This window comes from Ovis canadensis, chromosome 9 (genome assembly GCF_042477335.2).
Source record: "Ovis canadensis isolate MfBH-ARS-UI-01 breed Bighorn chromosome 9, ARS-UI_OviCan_v2, whole genome shotgun sequence".
Classification (NCBI taxonomy): domain Eukaryota; kingdom Metazoa; phylum Chordata; class Mammalia; order Artiodactyla; family Bovidae; genus Ovis; species Ovis canadensis.
The window spans coordinates 14446329-14463047 of record NC_091253.1 but is presented as its reverse complement, the minus strand read 5'-3'; the positions used below and the strand labels follow the sequence as shown (position 1 = coordinate 14463047).

General features: G+C 37.9%; 1 protein-coding gene across 1 annotated transcript in view; it reads left to right on the top strand.

The window, feature by feature from the left end:
- The window catches only part of COL19A1 (collagen type XIX alpha 1 chain), a 474185-nt gene that overhangs the window by 88355 nt on the left and 369111 nt on the right, over positions 1 to 16719 (top strand). Inside the window, exons 8-9 of the mRNA XM_069599490.1 lie at positions 5029 to 5154; positions 6374 to 6409. Of these exons, the coding sequence (XP_069455591.1) occupies positions 5029 to 5154; positions 6374 to 6409 (162 nt within the window). The remainder of the gene's footprint in view (positions 1 to 5028; positions 5155 to 6373; positions 6410 to 16719) is intronic.

Genomic DNA, 16719 nt, shown 5'->3' with positions numbered 1-16719 from the left:
ATTAAAAGTGTTTTAAACTTTTATCACTCACTTTGGGTAGTAGAATAATAATGTGACCAACTGACTCAAAGCATAGCTAAATCTCTAAAAATTGTATATTTTGCTTATGTAACATGGTTTAATAAATTGTATCTTCTACCTAGTTCATGGCTCTCATTTCAATGAAAGCCAGCCAAATATCTTTCTATAGATATCTGAAAAGATAATTTAGAATGCCAATATACAGACTTGAAATACCTAGACTTCCTGGAGCCACACATTTAAATCTTGAAGATGTGAATTCTCCAAAAGTTTTCTTTAATTAATTATGCTTCTTTTATATGAGAGCTCTTAAAACTAATAATTTTCCTTGATTGAAAAGTAATGTAATGATTTTTTTTATTATTGCTTCATTTTCTTTTTAAAAAAATTTTTAATTGAAGGATAATTGCTTTACAGAATTTTGTGTTTTTCTGTCATACATCAAGAAGAATCAGCCATAGGTATACCCATGACCCCTCCCTCCTGGACCTCCCTCCTATCTCCCTCACCATCCCACCCTTCAGCCTGTTGCAGAGCCCCACTTGAGTTCCCTGAGTCACACAGCTGATTCCCACTGGCTACTCATTTTACGTATTTGTAAATTTCTGTGTTACTCTCTCTATACATCTCCCCTTCCCCTTCTCTCTTCCCACCATGTCCATAGGTCTGTTCTCTGCCTGTTTCTCCACTGATGCCCGGAAAATAAATTCATCAGTGCCATCTCTTCAGATTCCATATATACGTGTCAGTATCAGTTCAGTTCAGTCATTCAGTTGTGTCTGACTCTTTGCAACCCCATGAGGCACAGCACGCCAGGCCTCCCTGTCCATCACCAACCCCCAAAGTCCACCCAAACCCATGTCCATTGAGTCGGTGATGCCATCCAGCCATCTCAACCTCTGTCATTCCCTTCTCCTCCTGCCCTCAATCTTTTCCCGCTTCAGGGTCTTTACAAATGAGTCAGCTGTTTGCATCAGGTGGCCAAAGTATTGGAGTTTCAGCTTTAACATCACTCCTTCCAATGAACACCCAGGACAGATCTCCTTTAGGATGGACTGGCTGGATCTCCTTGCAGTCCAAGGGACCCTCAAGAGTCTTCTCCAACACCACAGTTCAAAAACATCAGTATACAATATTTATATTTCTCTTTCTGACTTACTTCTCTCTGTTTCGTTCACCTCATTAGAACAGACTCTAGTTTCGTCCACCTCATTGGAACAAATTCAAATGTGTTCCTTTTTATGGCTGAGTAGTATTCCATTGAATATATGTACCACAGCTTCTTTATCCATTCATTTGTCAATGGACATCTGGATTGCTTCCATGTTCTAGCTATTGTAAATAGCACTGCAGTGAACACTGGGGTACATGTATCTTTTTCAGTTTTTATTTCCTCAGGGTATATGCCAAGGAATGGGATTGCTGGGTCATATGGTGGTTTTATTCCTAGTTTTGTAAGGAGTCTCTGTACCATCTTTCATAGTGGCTGTATCAGTTTACATTCCCACCAGCAATGCAAGAGTGTTCCCTTTTCTCCACACCCTCTCCAGCATTTATTGTCTGTAGACTTTTTGATGACGGCCATTCTGACTGGTGTGAGGTCTCATTGTAGTTTTGATTTGCATTTATCTGATAATGAGTGATGTTGAACATCTTTTCATGTGTTTGTTAGCCATGTGTATGTCTTCTTTGGAGAAATGTCTCTTTTGGTCCCTTTTCCACTTTTTGATTGGATTGTTTGCTTTTCTGGTATTGAGTTTATGAGCTGCATGTATATTTTGGAAATTAATTCTTTATCAGTTGTTTCATTTGCTATTATTTTCTCCCATTCTGCAGATTGTCTTTTCACCTTGTATGTAGTTTCCTTTGCTGTGCAAAAGCTTTGAAGTTTAATTAGGTCCCACTTGTTTTTATTTTCATTACTCTAGGAGGTGGATCATAGAAGATCTTGCTTTGATTTATGTCATCAAGTGTTCTGCCTATGTTATCCTCTATAAGTTTAATAGTTTCTGATCTTACATTTAGGTCTTCTAATCCACTTTGAGTTTATCTTTGTATATGGTGTTAAGTGGTGATATAATTCCATTCTTTTGCATGTAGCTGTCCAGTTTTCCCAGCACCACTTATTAAAGAGGCTGTCTTTGCCCCATTGTATGTTCCTGCCTCCTTTGTCAAAAATAAGGTACCCATAGATCATGGGTTTATCTCTGGGTTGTCTATCTTGTTTCATTGGTCTATATTTCTTTCTGTTTTTGTGCCAGTACCATACTCTTTTGATGGCTGTAGTTTTGTAGTATAACCTGAAGTCAGGAAGGTTGATTCCTCCAGCTCCATTCTTCTTTCTCAAGACTACTTTGGCTATTTGGGGTCTTTTGTGTTTCCACATGAATTGTGATTTTTTTGTTGTTGTTGTTCTAGTTCTATGAAAAATACCAGTGGTAATTTAATAGGTATTGCATTGAATCTGTAGATTGCATTTGGTAGTATAGTCATTTTCACAATACTGAGTCTTCCTACCCAGGAACGTGGAATATCTCTCCATTTGTTTATGTTGTCTTTGATTTCTTTCATCAGTGTCTTATAGTTTTCTGTATACAAGTCTTTTGTCTCCTTAGGTAGGTTTATTTCTAGATATTTTATTCTTTCAGTTGCAATGGTGAATGGCATTGATTCCTTAATTTCTCTTTCTGATTTTTCATGTAATTATGTTTTGATGTACCTAAATATTATATTCTTGACCAGCAATCACTCCATCTTGAATTATAAGAAAATTGTTTAAAGAAATAGGCAATGCATTCAATGGTATGATTTGATAATTAAAAGCAGTGACATGATCCCACACATGAAAAAATCATGTTTTAAACAGATTTAGTTTTAAAGAGTAGAAAATAAGGTATGAATTCATCTCCAAGCTTGGAAAAAATAATACAAGACTTCTTCTTTTCCTGCTCACAAGTATTTATGGGCAACATTACCATTCAGTTCAGTTCAGTCGCTCAGTCGTGTCTAACTCTTTGCGACCCCATGAATCGCAGCACGCCAGGCCTCCCTGTCCATCACCCACTCCCAGAGTTCACTCAGACTCACGTCCATTATATTCATGTTAAACAGGAAATAGAACATGCTACATTTACATTTAATGGAAATGTATGTTTTGGAAAGCTAATTCAGTACATCTGCTATAATTCTGGCATCAACTATATATTTTTTTAATATTTGAACTTAGGAAGTTTTAATGTACTTGCTTAAAAATCTAATTTTGTCCTGTAATTTTAACTCAGACATCTTTTCTGTTATTAATATTTTATAGCATATTTCAAAAGTGAAATTATTCAGGATAATCTAAAAATATATTTCCTTGCTGCTATTAATTAGATTTTCTTTTTCTAAAGCAGTCAAGTTTCATGACTACAGACCTAGACAGAGAGAATGAAGAATAAATAAGGAGAGAAAGAGAAAATCAGCAACATTTGTTGAAAATAAATGAGAGAGATTATTAAAATGTTGAAGGCTAATTAACTGAAATGAAAACCAGAGGTTTTATGAAGAAAGGGGATCTTACTTGTATGTCTTATGTTCCATGTTGGCACTTTTTGAAATGTGTGGGCAGCTTTATAGTGAAGCCTGAGACATGTTTTTAAAGTCATTTAAATCCCCAATGTAAAGTAGTGAATCAGTTATCCAGAGCAAAACTGTGAGCTTTGACTGCATCTCAATTACCTTAACTGAACCCATGGGACACAGGGCAGGACTTGGCTGGAAAACTGTATCAAATCATATGAGATAAATGGACTGTTTTAGTGATAATCCTGAATATTTAATTCTAATGTAATTTTTAGATTATAGACTTGGAAATTTAATGTCAACCACTAAATAGCTAATCATTAAATCTGAAGACAGTAAATTTGATAGAACTAGTGATAAAGACAGGAAACTAATTATAGTTTTTCTGGGAGCTATTTTCTTATAGTGTTTACTGTGCTCAAAAGCATTAGAATGCTACCCATTTTTCAAATATTTTTTGTTTGAAAAGCAATATATGTTTACTATATAAAATTTGGAAAATATAGCCACATTCACAGAAGAAAGTAAATATCAACTGTGATCTCACAGCCATAAATAACCACAGACAATATTTTAACTTTGTATCCTGACAATACTTTCCCAGGTATATATAACTTGTAGTATATACAGTAATGTGTGAAGCCTTCCTCCTAAACTGTGAATTTAGAGATATGAAATTGTAAATTCATGAAATTGCAGATTCAGAATTACAACCTTGAATGTAGATTCGGACTCTTGTAGATGATGTTGAGGGGAAAGGTAACACTTATCTTCTTCAGATGCTCCATCTGGGTTTATTTTTTGTTAGGAAAAAAGTTCATTGCTTTGAAACCAAATTTTACTTCATGTGGCCCCACATGTTATGAACCAAGTGGAGAAGTGATGAAAGTCATCACTTTGTTACAGGGAAGATTTTAACAACTTTATAGAACAATGGAATGGAATAAGATATACATATTTTGAGTAAATATATACCACCTTAGAGCATAAAAGAGTTTATTTTTTACTTCTACAGGTCTTTATCATCATCTTGTTGAAGTAAATGTTTTAAAAGTTCAAATTACATTCTTTTTTCCTAAATTTGTTTCCAGAACACATATATCAGTGTTCTTTGTGTAAAGCATTTTACTGTAACAATTCAGTTCTTATAAATGTTTGATGTTGCTGTACTTGTCATAAATTCACACATAATAGCTTTAGAATTTCTCACCAAACCTGGCATTTTAATACAGTTTTAGTGTGTTGTCGTTTTAATAGATACTAGGAGGCTAGTGAAAGGGCAAAGTCATTATGGACTTTCACACACTGGTGTGAGCTTTTGGTTGTTAGAAGGAAGTTCTTGCAGGTAAACTCAACCATGCCTAGTTTGGTGGGAGTCAGTGCTGGGAATGTCATGGTGTTAGGAATTGACTCTGTTTCTTAAAGCCTCTTTCTGAATTTCAGTGCCCAGAGCAGCCTGGCTTTGGAGGTACTGCAGCATCACCAGCACCTGCTCATGCCAGCAGAATGTCTGCATTTTTGCCAGCAAAGCAGGAACTCACAGACCAGTGCCAGTGCATGCCGTACAAGGTATGCTCGTCTTCACCTGTGCCCACAGGAAAGCCACTCCACACTGTGAGCCAGACCTATGTGTGGCCCTGGTGCACAGAACGCAGCTTGCCCTCTAATGAGAGCTGAATCAGGCTCCTGGGCCCCTCAGTCCCCGGGTGAGTTAAAGAGAAAGGCTTGGGTTTAGGATTCCCTGGATTTCAATCTGGATAGTTCCAAGGCCATCTGACCTTCTTTCCTGGGTGGGAAGTAGAATGAAAAGAAAATAAAGGGAGGAACCACTTGTATGACAAGTTATGTATGAGGATGAAACACATGCCAGGAATAGCCTTCAGTCATGGAAATTCTGGAGAAGAAAATGGCAACCACTCCAGTACTCTTGCCTGGAAAATCCTATAGATGGAGGAGCCTGGTAGGCTAGAGTCCATGGGGTCGCAAAGAGTCAGACACAACTGAGCACTTCACTTTCACTTATGGGAATTCACAAGTTGAGGGAAACACAGAGCCTGCCCTTCAACACATACCCAAAGGTATTCCACATGCTGTGTTTCTGTCTTGTGGATGCTGTATCTGTCCACTACTCCAAATACCCACCCAGATTTCCCCTCTGCTGTGAGTTGTATGGGGAATGCAGAAGGGCTGTTGTTGCCCAAAGAATTTATTTTGCTTGCCCTTCCCTGGCCAGGAAGCGCGAGTCCATTGAGAGACACGAATGTCTTTTGTGGATGTTTATGGCATTGTGACAACTGTCCTTGAAGTAGGCTGAGTGACCTCTGGACAGCCTCCCTCTATACCAGTACCCAAGAGTAGGAAAGCTTGCCCTAGCTCCTAGAGGTCTGAGGTGCTGTGACTTCTTGCATGCTCAAGCTCAGGGCTTCCTGTCCTGGCTGAAGGAGTGGGGAGGAGGGTAAGTTAGAAATTTAGAGGAACCTTACATTTCCTCTAGCAACCAGTACTACAGTGTGAGCTCAATGAGAAAGGTTATATGAGGTACAGGGGGCATGGAGGAGAGCGCATATCCCAGCCCATGACAGGTCTCCAGGAGATGATGCTGGCAGGTGTTTGGAAGAGGTGGGTAGTGAGCCTTTGATGAGGGCAGAAGAGACTCCCTGCAGAGGGGTCTGCATCAACTCCCAGGAGAGCACAGCTTTGTCTTACTATTGTCAGCTGATTTATAAACTATATGTATTTACTTCAATGTGACAGAATATGTGTTAACACGAAATTCGTTTCTGCTCAGGGAGAAGCAGGCTCACCTGGACAGAAAGGAGAGCAGGTAAGACCCCACTGGATGCTGTCAGGATGAAAGAGGATGTGCTCAAAGGTGACTTCAAAATTGTTTCCATCTGATTTTTTCTGCATCCCACACAAATGTGCATTTCTGTAAAAATCTATTGAATACATTTAAGTGCTGATTATTGAAATATGGAAGACTGTATCAGCATGTAAATCTGTTTTGCCTTCCTAATTAGGCTGGTCTATTCTCCTGCTATGCAGGAGATCTGGGTTCTATCTCTGGGTTGGGAAAATCCCCTGGAGAAGAAAATGGCAACCCACTCCAGTACTCTTGCTTGGAAAATCCCATGGATGGAGAAACAAAGAGTTGGAGCGATTTCACTTTCAAAATGTACCTGTAAATCACAAGCAAAATTGTGAAGCAAGAAAGTCTGTTTCTTAGCTTGGGTTTACCCTTGTTTAGCATTTTCTTCTTCAAATACTTGACAAACTCCTGTTTGCTGACAGGAGATTTTTCATCACTTTATTCAAACAGCTTACCTTTGTTGAACACCTTCTCTGCATGAGGCCTAGTACTAGATGTTATAGGGAATGGAAAGAATAGGATATGTTCGCAAGGAGTTTTACATCTGCAAGGAGACAGAAGACCTTACAAGGCCACAAGCAGTAGGTCCTGTAGAGGATTACAGGGACTCTAAGAGAACAGTCTGCGGACTGGAGAGAGAGTGTGCTGGAGGAGATGGTAACAGCCAGATGGGTGTGGATCTGATTCTAGCCAGGATTCATGCTTAGAGACTTACCTTCCCTTCTCCCCATCCTTCTCAGAATGCAGCTATCTTCCGCCCCACTCTCTGAGTCACGTCTTTTTTAGCTAACTACTAGATAGATTAATTCCTGCTAAGGTTAGGAATTGATTATGTTCTTACTGTTTTCCAAGGTAAAGCAGACTTAAGTTCTTTTCATGTCTTAACTTGGAAGTCCGTGGTTTTAAATTATTTGCATAATCTACATGGACTTCTTATTTTAAAAGATAAGAGACTGAAGTTGGCTAAATGACTGATCCATCAAAGTTGCACAGGAAGCTTCAACCAAACCATTCTCACTATCACTTGTTATATCTTGTCTTTTTGATAATAACCTTTCTAGCAGTTGTGAGATGTTATCTCATTGTGGTTTTGATTTGCACTTTCCTGATGATTAGTGATGTTGGCCTTCTGTATATCTTCTTTGGAAAAATATCTATACAGATTTTCTGCCCGCTTTGAATAGGATTGTGTGCTTTTTTTCCTGTTGAGTTGTATGGCCTCTTTATGCATTTTGGATATAAAATTATGTATGCCTTACTAGATGTCTGATTTGCAAATAGTATCTCCATTCAGATTTCATGTATAAGCAATATCATATCATATTGTCTTTCACCCTCTGGCTTACTTCACTTAGTGTGGACCTAATCTCTTGGTCCATCCCTGTTGCTACAAATGTCATTATTGCATTCTTTTTTATGACTGAGTAATATTCCATTGTGTATACATACCATATCTTCTTTTTTTAACCTCATTTTATTTCGGAGTATAACTGATTAGCAAAGTTGTTGTAGTTTCAAGTGGACAGCAAAGGGATTCAGCCATGTATATGCATTTATCCATTCTCCCCCAAACTTTCCATCTACCCAGGCTGCTACATAACATTGAGCAGATTTCCCTGTGCTATACAGTAAGACCTTCTCCTTTATCCATTCTTCTGTCGATGGACAGATTAAGCTGCTTCCATGTCTTAGCAGTTGCAAGTAGCCAACACTATATATTGAAGAGACTGTCCTTTCCTCAGCGTCTATTCTTGACTCCTTTGTCATAAATTAATTAACCATACATGTGTGGGTTTATTTTGGGGTTCGCTATTCTGTTCCATGGGCCTCCCTGGTGCCTCAGTGATGAAGAATCTGCCTGCTAATGCAGGAGGTGCAGGTGTGATCCCTGGGTTTGACAGATCCCTTGGAGAAGGAAATGATAGGCACTCCAATATTCTTGCTTGGGAAATCCCATGGACAGAGGAATCTGGTAGGCTGTAGTCCACGTGTTCACAAAAGTGGTAGACGTGACTTAGCAACTAAACAATAGCAACATTCTGTTCCATTGACCTATATGTCTATTTTGTGTGAATACCATACTGTTTTAATTACTATAGCTTTATAATATGGTTTGAAAACAAGATCCATCTAAATACTACCTATAGTTCACTCACTTTAGATATAAATACACACACAAACTGAAAGTGAAGGGATGGAAAAGGTATTCCATACAAATAGAAATCAAAAGAAAGCTGAGTTAGCTATACTAATCAGACAAAACAGTCCTTAAAGAATGTCCTTAAAGAGACAAAGATGGCTTTTATATAATGATAAAGTGATCAGCCCAACAAGAGGATGTAACATTTGTAAATATTTATGCACCTAATATATATAAAGCTAAACATATTAAGAAAATATTAACATATGTAAAGGGAGGAATAATAAGTAATACAGTAATAGTAGAGAATTTTAATGCCCCACTACATCAATGGATAGCTCATGCAGCTCATGCAGAAAATCAATAAGGAAATATTAGCCTTAAATGACAGATGAGCCAGATGAATTTAAGATATATATATATATATATATATATATATATATATATATATATATAATATTCCCTCTTAAAGCAATAGAATATATTCTTCTCAAGTGTAAATGGAACATTTTCTAGAATAGATTGTATTTTAGGCCATGAAACAAGTCTTAATGAATTAAAAAGATTGAAATTATATCAAGCATATTTTCCTGAGCACAGTGGCATGAAACTTGAAATTAATTACACAAAGAAAACTGGAAAATTCATAGATGTTGAGATTAAACAGCAAGCTACTGAGTAATCAATAAATGAAAGAAAAAATAAAAAAAGAAATTAAAAAGTACCTTGAGACAAATAAAACTGGAAATATAACATACCAAAACTTGTGGGATGCAACAAAAGCAGTTCCAGGAAGGGAGGTGATAGGTGCTTGCCTCAAGAAACAAGAAAGGGTTAGATAAATAACCTGACTTTCTACCTTAACAAGCTAGAAAAAGAAAAATAAATGAAGTTGAAGTTAGTAGAAGGAAGCAAATAAAAATTAGAACAGGAATAAATGAAATAGAGATTAAAAATACAATCGAGAAAATCAGTGATGCTAAGAGCTGATTTTCTGAAGAGATAAAAAAATTGACCTGCCTATATAGTTAGCTAGATTCACAAAGGAAAAAGACAGGACTCAAATAAAATAAAAAATGAAAGAGATCATGTCACAACTGATATCACAGAAATACAAATGATAATTATTAGCAGGTTTATTAAATGTCAAGCCTATAAAATATACAAAACTGTATGAGTTATAATGTATTAAATAATTTTCCATTTATGATACATTAAAAAAGTACTAACATTTGTTTTAACTTCCAGACTACTCAAAAGTCATAATGACAAGAGATTTTTGTGGCAAGGCAAAAACAGATGGGATAAAACATATTGATAATCTGGAGAACAAGGCAAATAAGTAAACAATATACTTACTTTATTGTTTCAGTATGTGCACCAGCCTTTAATTAAGCCAGCATAGCCCTTGCTGTGCAAATGTGAACTCAGATGACCATAGCATGAATGTTATCAGCTTTCTTTGCACTTGTAATAAACATAGGTGTATTGTTTTCTTTTGAGGATTTGATTATGAGTAAATTTCTGTTCTTGTTGTACTTTCTGATTCTGCAGCTTTAATGTGCAGTAAATAAAGATGGCTTTCCATCTGTGTTTGAGTCTTGTGTATAATTTTCATTATTAGAGTAGATGCTCAAATCAGTGCCTGCATAGTTTGAAGAGCAGAAGTCATTTTTGCTCTTAGGCATATTGAATTGTCAATTTTGTGAAATGATCAGAAGTAGAGTGTTACTGAGGCAACCAGATGGTATTCTCAAAGTTTTCCTTTTGGTCTGTTAAGACCAAGAAAGGATATTGAGGTTGGTGGGGCAGTGTATTAGCAGGAGTACTACTTTGGAGCCTGAATCATCTGGGATTCAATCCTGTCTATCTCTTACTTGCTTTGAAACTGATGCTTTATAATGCTGAGTCAGCAGCTTATTATGAAGAAGAAATACTTAGTACTAGGAACTGGCACAGAGTAGATACTTAATATATGTATGCTTTCTCTGCTTTCCTATCTATAGTGTAATTGCTTACATGTTGAAAGAGAGGTGGAGATAATCCTTTTACGTTGAGTTTAGTTTCTTTTGTGGCTTGATCAAAAGCAAACAAATCTCTGTGAAAGAGTCCCTTAGAATTTTCAATTGATTAAATGTTTTAGGTTATAAAAATTTTGAGCTCTTATTATATGGCTACTTATAATAAATATTAATAATTTAATGAAAGTTATTTCTTCAAAGATCAATGATTTAAGTCATTCATTCAAATCTGTGTTTACTTTGTTCCCAATATTATTTGACAAGACTTTTCTTAAATATAGTGTGCTAGTTTTTCAAGAGATTTCTTACATTGTTATGCTTAGATGATGCTGGTTAGGAACCATCCAGAGGTAACTGTAATTTAATTTTTTTCATTAACTGTAAGGTGTATGTTACTAGTCTTTTGGTGCACTTTACTTTTGGCCTAAGGAGATAAAATGAAACAGGTTTTGAGAACACAGTTTCTAAATCTGTTTCCAACTTATGTACTATTCATTACAATGTTCCTAAAGGTGTTAAGTTTTGAGAATCCTTACTGTAATCTGTGTCTGCTTCATAAAGAGCAAATTTTACTTTTATTTATGCCAGCTTGCTATGAGTTAGACTGTTCTGAATAGTCCTGTAAGTAAATCTTGTTTCACATGGATCAAAACCCACCAGTGGCTTCCTGTTGCCCTCAAGGTAGTACTGAAGCTCTTTCCATGGGCCACAGTGTTCCCCACAATGAGTCGAGCCCGTCCTATCCCACTAATTGTCTCTCCTGCACTCCCCCCGTTCACGTCTGTCCAGGGTTAATATACCAGGCTACTTATACCTGGAGTTTTCTTCTAGATTTTCACTTGGCTTTTTCCATCACATCATTTAGGCTCTGTCTCATAAATCACTTTAAAATAGAAATGTCTTTCTGACATTGCTATGTAAAAAGCATCCTTTCATTCTACCTCTATGTTCTTTATTTTCTTAGCACTTTTATTGTTACTTGCCATGTTATTATTATGCCTCTGTTTATTTCCCCACTAGAATATGAGTTGTGCAAGCACCATACATAGAATAGCACATAATAGGAGCTAAAAATATGTTGAATGAATGAATGAACGTTATACCACAAAGAAAGTCTAAGTCATCAACTCAGATGTTTCTAGAACCTGTGAATTCTGTGCCCAGTTGCCCAGGGGCCCTTGACAGGCAAGGTGAAGAGTCAGGTTGTAGAGAAAGATCGAGGTAAGCTGGTCATAAAGAACTGTTATATTATTCACTAATGTTCTACTACACTTTTTCCTTTAAAAAGCAAAAGCTTTAGAAAAGACTTTTACATAGCCTTAGCTTGATATTGCCAACTAGTTAGTGAAGAATCAGAAATATTTGGAAAAATGCCCCCAATTTTGGCTTGACTTAATGTTTATCTGTACTGCCTATTTTCTCCTCCACACTGTGAAGCTTCATTAGTCTGAGTAACGGCTGCTTTTCTCTTCATAAAGCTGATGACCCGCTCTCATGGAGAAAGGTGATTTCAGATTCAACCACTGCTCATAAGACACGTAGCTGTGGTGAGCGTTCTGTGTCAGGTCACCTAATCAAAGCATTCTAACCATGCCCTCTCTCCAAGACTAAACTCTGGATGACATTACATGAAATAATAATTAATGGTTTTCTTTCATTTAGACTCAATTATTGTAATTTTGTGAAATCTTTTAATTCCCTTTTCTTAGCAAGTATAGTTAGCAACCTAATTACTTAGCAACCACTTTACTTTCTCAGTTTTTTAAGACCCTTGTTAATACCTTCACCCACTTCAGAGTTGAAATTCCCTCAGTTTTATAAAAGAGCAGCTCAATTTCAATGTTCTTGAGCCTAAGGGGAAGTATGATCTAAGGTCTATTTGGGGAATAATTTTCCAGTTTATTTTTGTATTATTATCTTCCATATCAAGTTCATTTCCCTCAAAGTATAGTCTTTATGAAGTAATTGCTTTGTTGGTATAGTTTGAGAGAAAATCAAAATAATTTAAGCTGAAATAAGTTAACTTACTTGACTCTATAATGAAAAACTTTAGTATTGATTTTTTTCTACTACCCCTACCCTCTAATCTCAGTCTATGAAAGTTTCCACTCTGAGTGCTCTAGTCTGTTAACCCAGAGATTACTAGTGAATTTCCCTTTATTTCTGATCCAGCATTACTTATATGGCCCTTCCAAAGACACACCACACCAATAATAAATAATTGAATCAAAATATGTTCATGCTATTTAAAAAAGGAATATTTTCCCCTTAGTAATAACCTCAGAGAAGTAGGATTTAATATTTATGGGTTTGACTTTTTGTCTATGTCATTATGGAAGTAAAGAATATTTTTTCCTCCTTTCTAATCCAATATTGAATGTATCAGATTAACTGACAAGTTCTTTTTTGTTTTTGCAATTTAACTGCACCTGATATAATCTCATCTAATCTGTAGGAACTTGAAGGTGACATTTATTTGTGTACCTTAAATAAACATGTAATATCAGTGTAATAATGGTATTATATACTCATAAAATTCTGATGTATTTATTAATCTTTACTAAGCATTAATGATAGAGAAATTCAAAGAGTTTACATTAGTTTCCACTGTCTCAAGGATAAGTTTATTATACTGAATTTGTGGAAGAGCCATCAAAGCAATTAAAGGTAGCTCATCAGCTTCACTGACCAAATTTTTCCAGGCAGGTGGAAGGGCAGGAAGTAGACAAATGGAGTAACCCAGCTTTGGAGATTTTCTTGGAGGATGCAATGGAAGGTCAGGCACACTTAATATAAAAATATGGGTATCTTGGAGTCTAAAATTTCCTAACTTACTTGATCTGAAAGCACCAGGTACTAGTTGAAGGAACAGAGAAAGAATCATTCCCTATCTTTGATAAATGTAAAAGAAATAACAAAGCTAAATTGTTTATGTCTGTGTGGAGAATGTTTGCATTTTGATTAGCACTTTGATAATTATTGTTAACTTTCTATTGGTTATTGTCAGCAGTGTAATTTAATAATTTGTTTATAATATGAAGAAAGAACTTAAGGTATACTCTCTGGTACATGCAAAAACAACTCATCTATGACAACCTGAGCAGTTAGTACACATTTGAAAAACTCCAAATGACTATTCCTATATTTCAGTGTGCAGTTGGTCTTAAAGGTGAATTGGGTACTCCTGGAATTCCTGGGGAAAAGCTATGCTGAATTGCTACTTGATTAAACTTTGTGGCTGTTTTACTCAGCTGTATCACATAGGAAGGGAAAGTGCCCAGAAAAGTCTGGTATTTGGGAGGAGGTGGAAGTGAGTCAGCAAACTGCGGCCCTGCCAGAGGGCTGCCAAAAATGCCTGCTGTGCGATTTTGTAAATCAGGTTCTACTGGAACATAGTCATGCTCATGTGTCTTCATAGAGGCTAAGGCTGCTTTTGCGGTATACAACGGCATTTGGTGATTGTAGCAGAGATTCTAAAATGTTTGCTGTCTGGTCCTTTGGAAAAAAACGGTTGCTCCAGAACACTGGCCATTATTCTAAGAGACCCAAGGCTTCTTAATTTCACTATTTTATGTTTGGTATAGTATCTTTTCTGTGGTTGTGGTTTTCATTCTGTCTGCCCTCTGATGGATGAGGATAAGAGGCTGATGGAAGCTTCCTGATGGGAGAGACTGACTGAGAGAGAAACTGGGTCTTGTTCTGGTGGGCGGGGCCATGCTCAGTAAATCTTTAATCTAATTTTCTGTTGATGGGCGAGGCTGTGTTCCCTCCCTGTTTCTTGACCAGTGGTGGAGGTATTGAAGATAATGGCCACCTCCTTCCAAAGGTCCCATGCACACACTGCTGCCTGCAGTGCCCCCGACCCTGCAGCAAGCCACCACTGGCCCACACCTCCACCGGAGACTCCTGAACACTCCTGGGCAAGTCTGAGTCAGTCTCCTGTGGGGTCACTGCTCCTTTCTCCTGGGTCCTGGTGTGCACACGGTTCTGTTTGTGCCCTCCAAGACTCTGTTTCCCCAGTCCTCTCTAAGTTCTGGCAGCTCTATGGCAGGTTTAATGGCGACCTCCTCCAAGAGGGCTTATGCCATACCCGGATTTGCTGCACCCAGAGCCCCTGTCCCTGCAGCAGGCCATTGCTGACCTAGACCTCCACAGGAGACTCTCAGACACGCAAAGGCAGGTCTGGCTCAGTGTCTGTGGAGTATCCTAGTACACACAAGGTTCTGTTGAGCCCTCTGAGCATCTCTGGCAGGTATGGGGTTTGATTCTAAATGAAATTTTGCCCCTCCTACCATCTTGCTGTGGCTTTTCCTTTGCCCCTAGATGTGGGGTATATTTTTTTGGTGGGATCCAACATTCTCCTGTAGATGGTTGTTCAGCAGCGAGGTGTAATTTTGGAGTTCTTGCAGGAGAAGAGCACATGTCCTTCTAATCCACGATGTGCATGGGGAGAGCTCTCTGATGAGATGTAAAACCCACAGGCCAACTGTGAACTCAAGTGTGTTTCCCAGGTTCCCTGGTCCTGGTTTGGCATCGGTAGCTCCGAGCCCTCACCCATCCCCAAGCCATGACCTCCAGTTATGCCTCGTCACAACCACCTGTCAGTCTCTCTGGCCCTGCTGGGTTCACGGGGAAGGAGAAGGAGAAGTAAGGAGGGAAGGGGGGAGAAGGCAAGAGGAAGAAAGTGGGGCAAACCTCTAGACAATTCAGATATGACCTAAATCAAATCCCTTATGATTACACAGTGGAAGTGAGAAATAGATTCAAGGGACTAGATCTGATAGACAGAGTGCCTGATGAACTATGGATGGAGGTTCGTGACATTGTACAAGAGGCAGTGATCAAGACCATCCCCAAGAAAAAGAAATACAAAAAAGCAAAATGGCTGCCTTGAGGAGGCCTTACAAATAGCTGAGAGAAGAGAAGCTAAAGGCAAAGGAGAAAAGGAAAGATATACCCATTTGAATGCAGAGTTCCAAAGAATAACAAGGAGAGATAAGAGAGTCTTCTTCAATGATCAATGCAAAGAAATAGAGGAAAACAGTATAATGGGAAAGATCTCTTCAAAAACTTTAGAGATACCAAGGGAACACTTCATGCAAAGATGGGCACAATAAAGGACAGAAATGGTATGGACCTAAAAGAAGCAGAAGATGTTAAGATGTGGCAAGAACACACAGAAGAACTGTACAAAAAGGATCTTCACGATCCAGATAACTATGATGTTGGGATCACTCACCTAGAGCCAGACATCCTGGAAGATGAAGTCAAGTAGGCCTTAGGAAGCATCACTACAAACAAAACTAGTGGAGGTGATGGAATTCCAGTTGAGCTATTTCAAATCCTAAAAGATGATGCTGTTAAAGTGCTGCACTCAATATGCCAGCAAATTTGGAAAACTCAGCAGTGGCCACAGGACTGGAAAAGGTCAGTTTTCATTCCAATCCCAAAGAAAGGCAATGCCAAAGAATGTTCAAACTACTGTACAATTGCACTCATCTAATACTAGCAAAGTAATGCTCAAAATCCTCCAAGTCAGGCTTCAACAATACTTGAACCATGAACTTCCAGATGTTCAAGCTGGATTTAAAAAAGGCATAGGAACCAGAGATCAAATTGCCAACATCTGATGGATCATCAAAAAAGCAAGAGAGTTCCAGAAAAAACATCTACTTCTGTTTTATTGACTATGCCAAAGCCTTTGACTGTGTGGTTCACAATAAACTGTGGAAGTTCTGAAAGAGATGGGAATACCAGACCATCTGACCTGCCTCCTGAGAAATCTGTATGCAGGTCAAGAAGCAACAGTTAGAACTGGGCATGGAACAACAGACTGGTTCCAAATTGGGAACGGAATACGTCAAGGCTGTATATTGCCTCCCTGCTTATTTAACTTACATGCAGAGTACATCATGCAAAATGCCAAGCTGGATGAAGCACAAGCTGGAATCAAGATTGCTGGGAGAAATATCAGTAACCTCAAATATGCACATGACATCACCCTATGGCAGAAAGCAAAGAACTTAAGAGCTTCTTGATGAAAGTGAAAGAGGAGAGTGAAAAAGTTGGCTTAAAACTCAACATTCAGAAAACTAAGATCATCG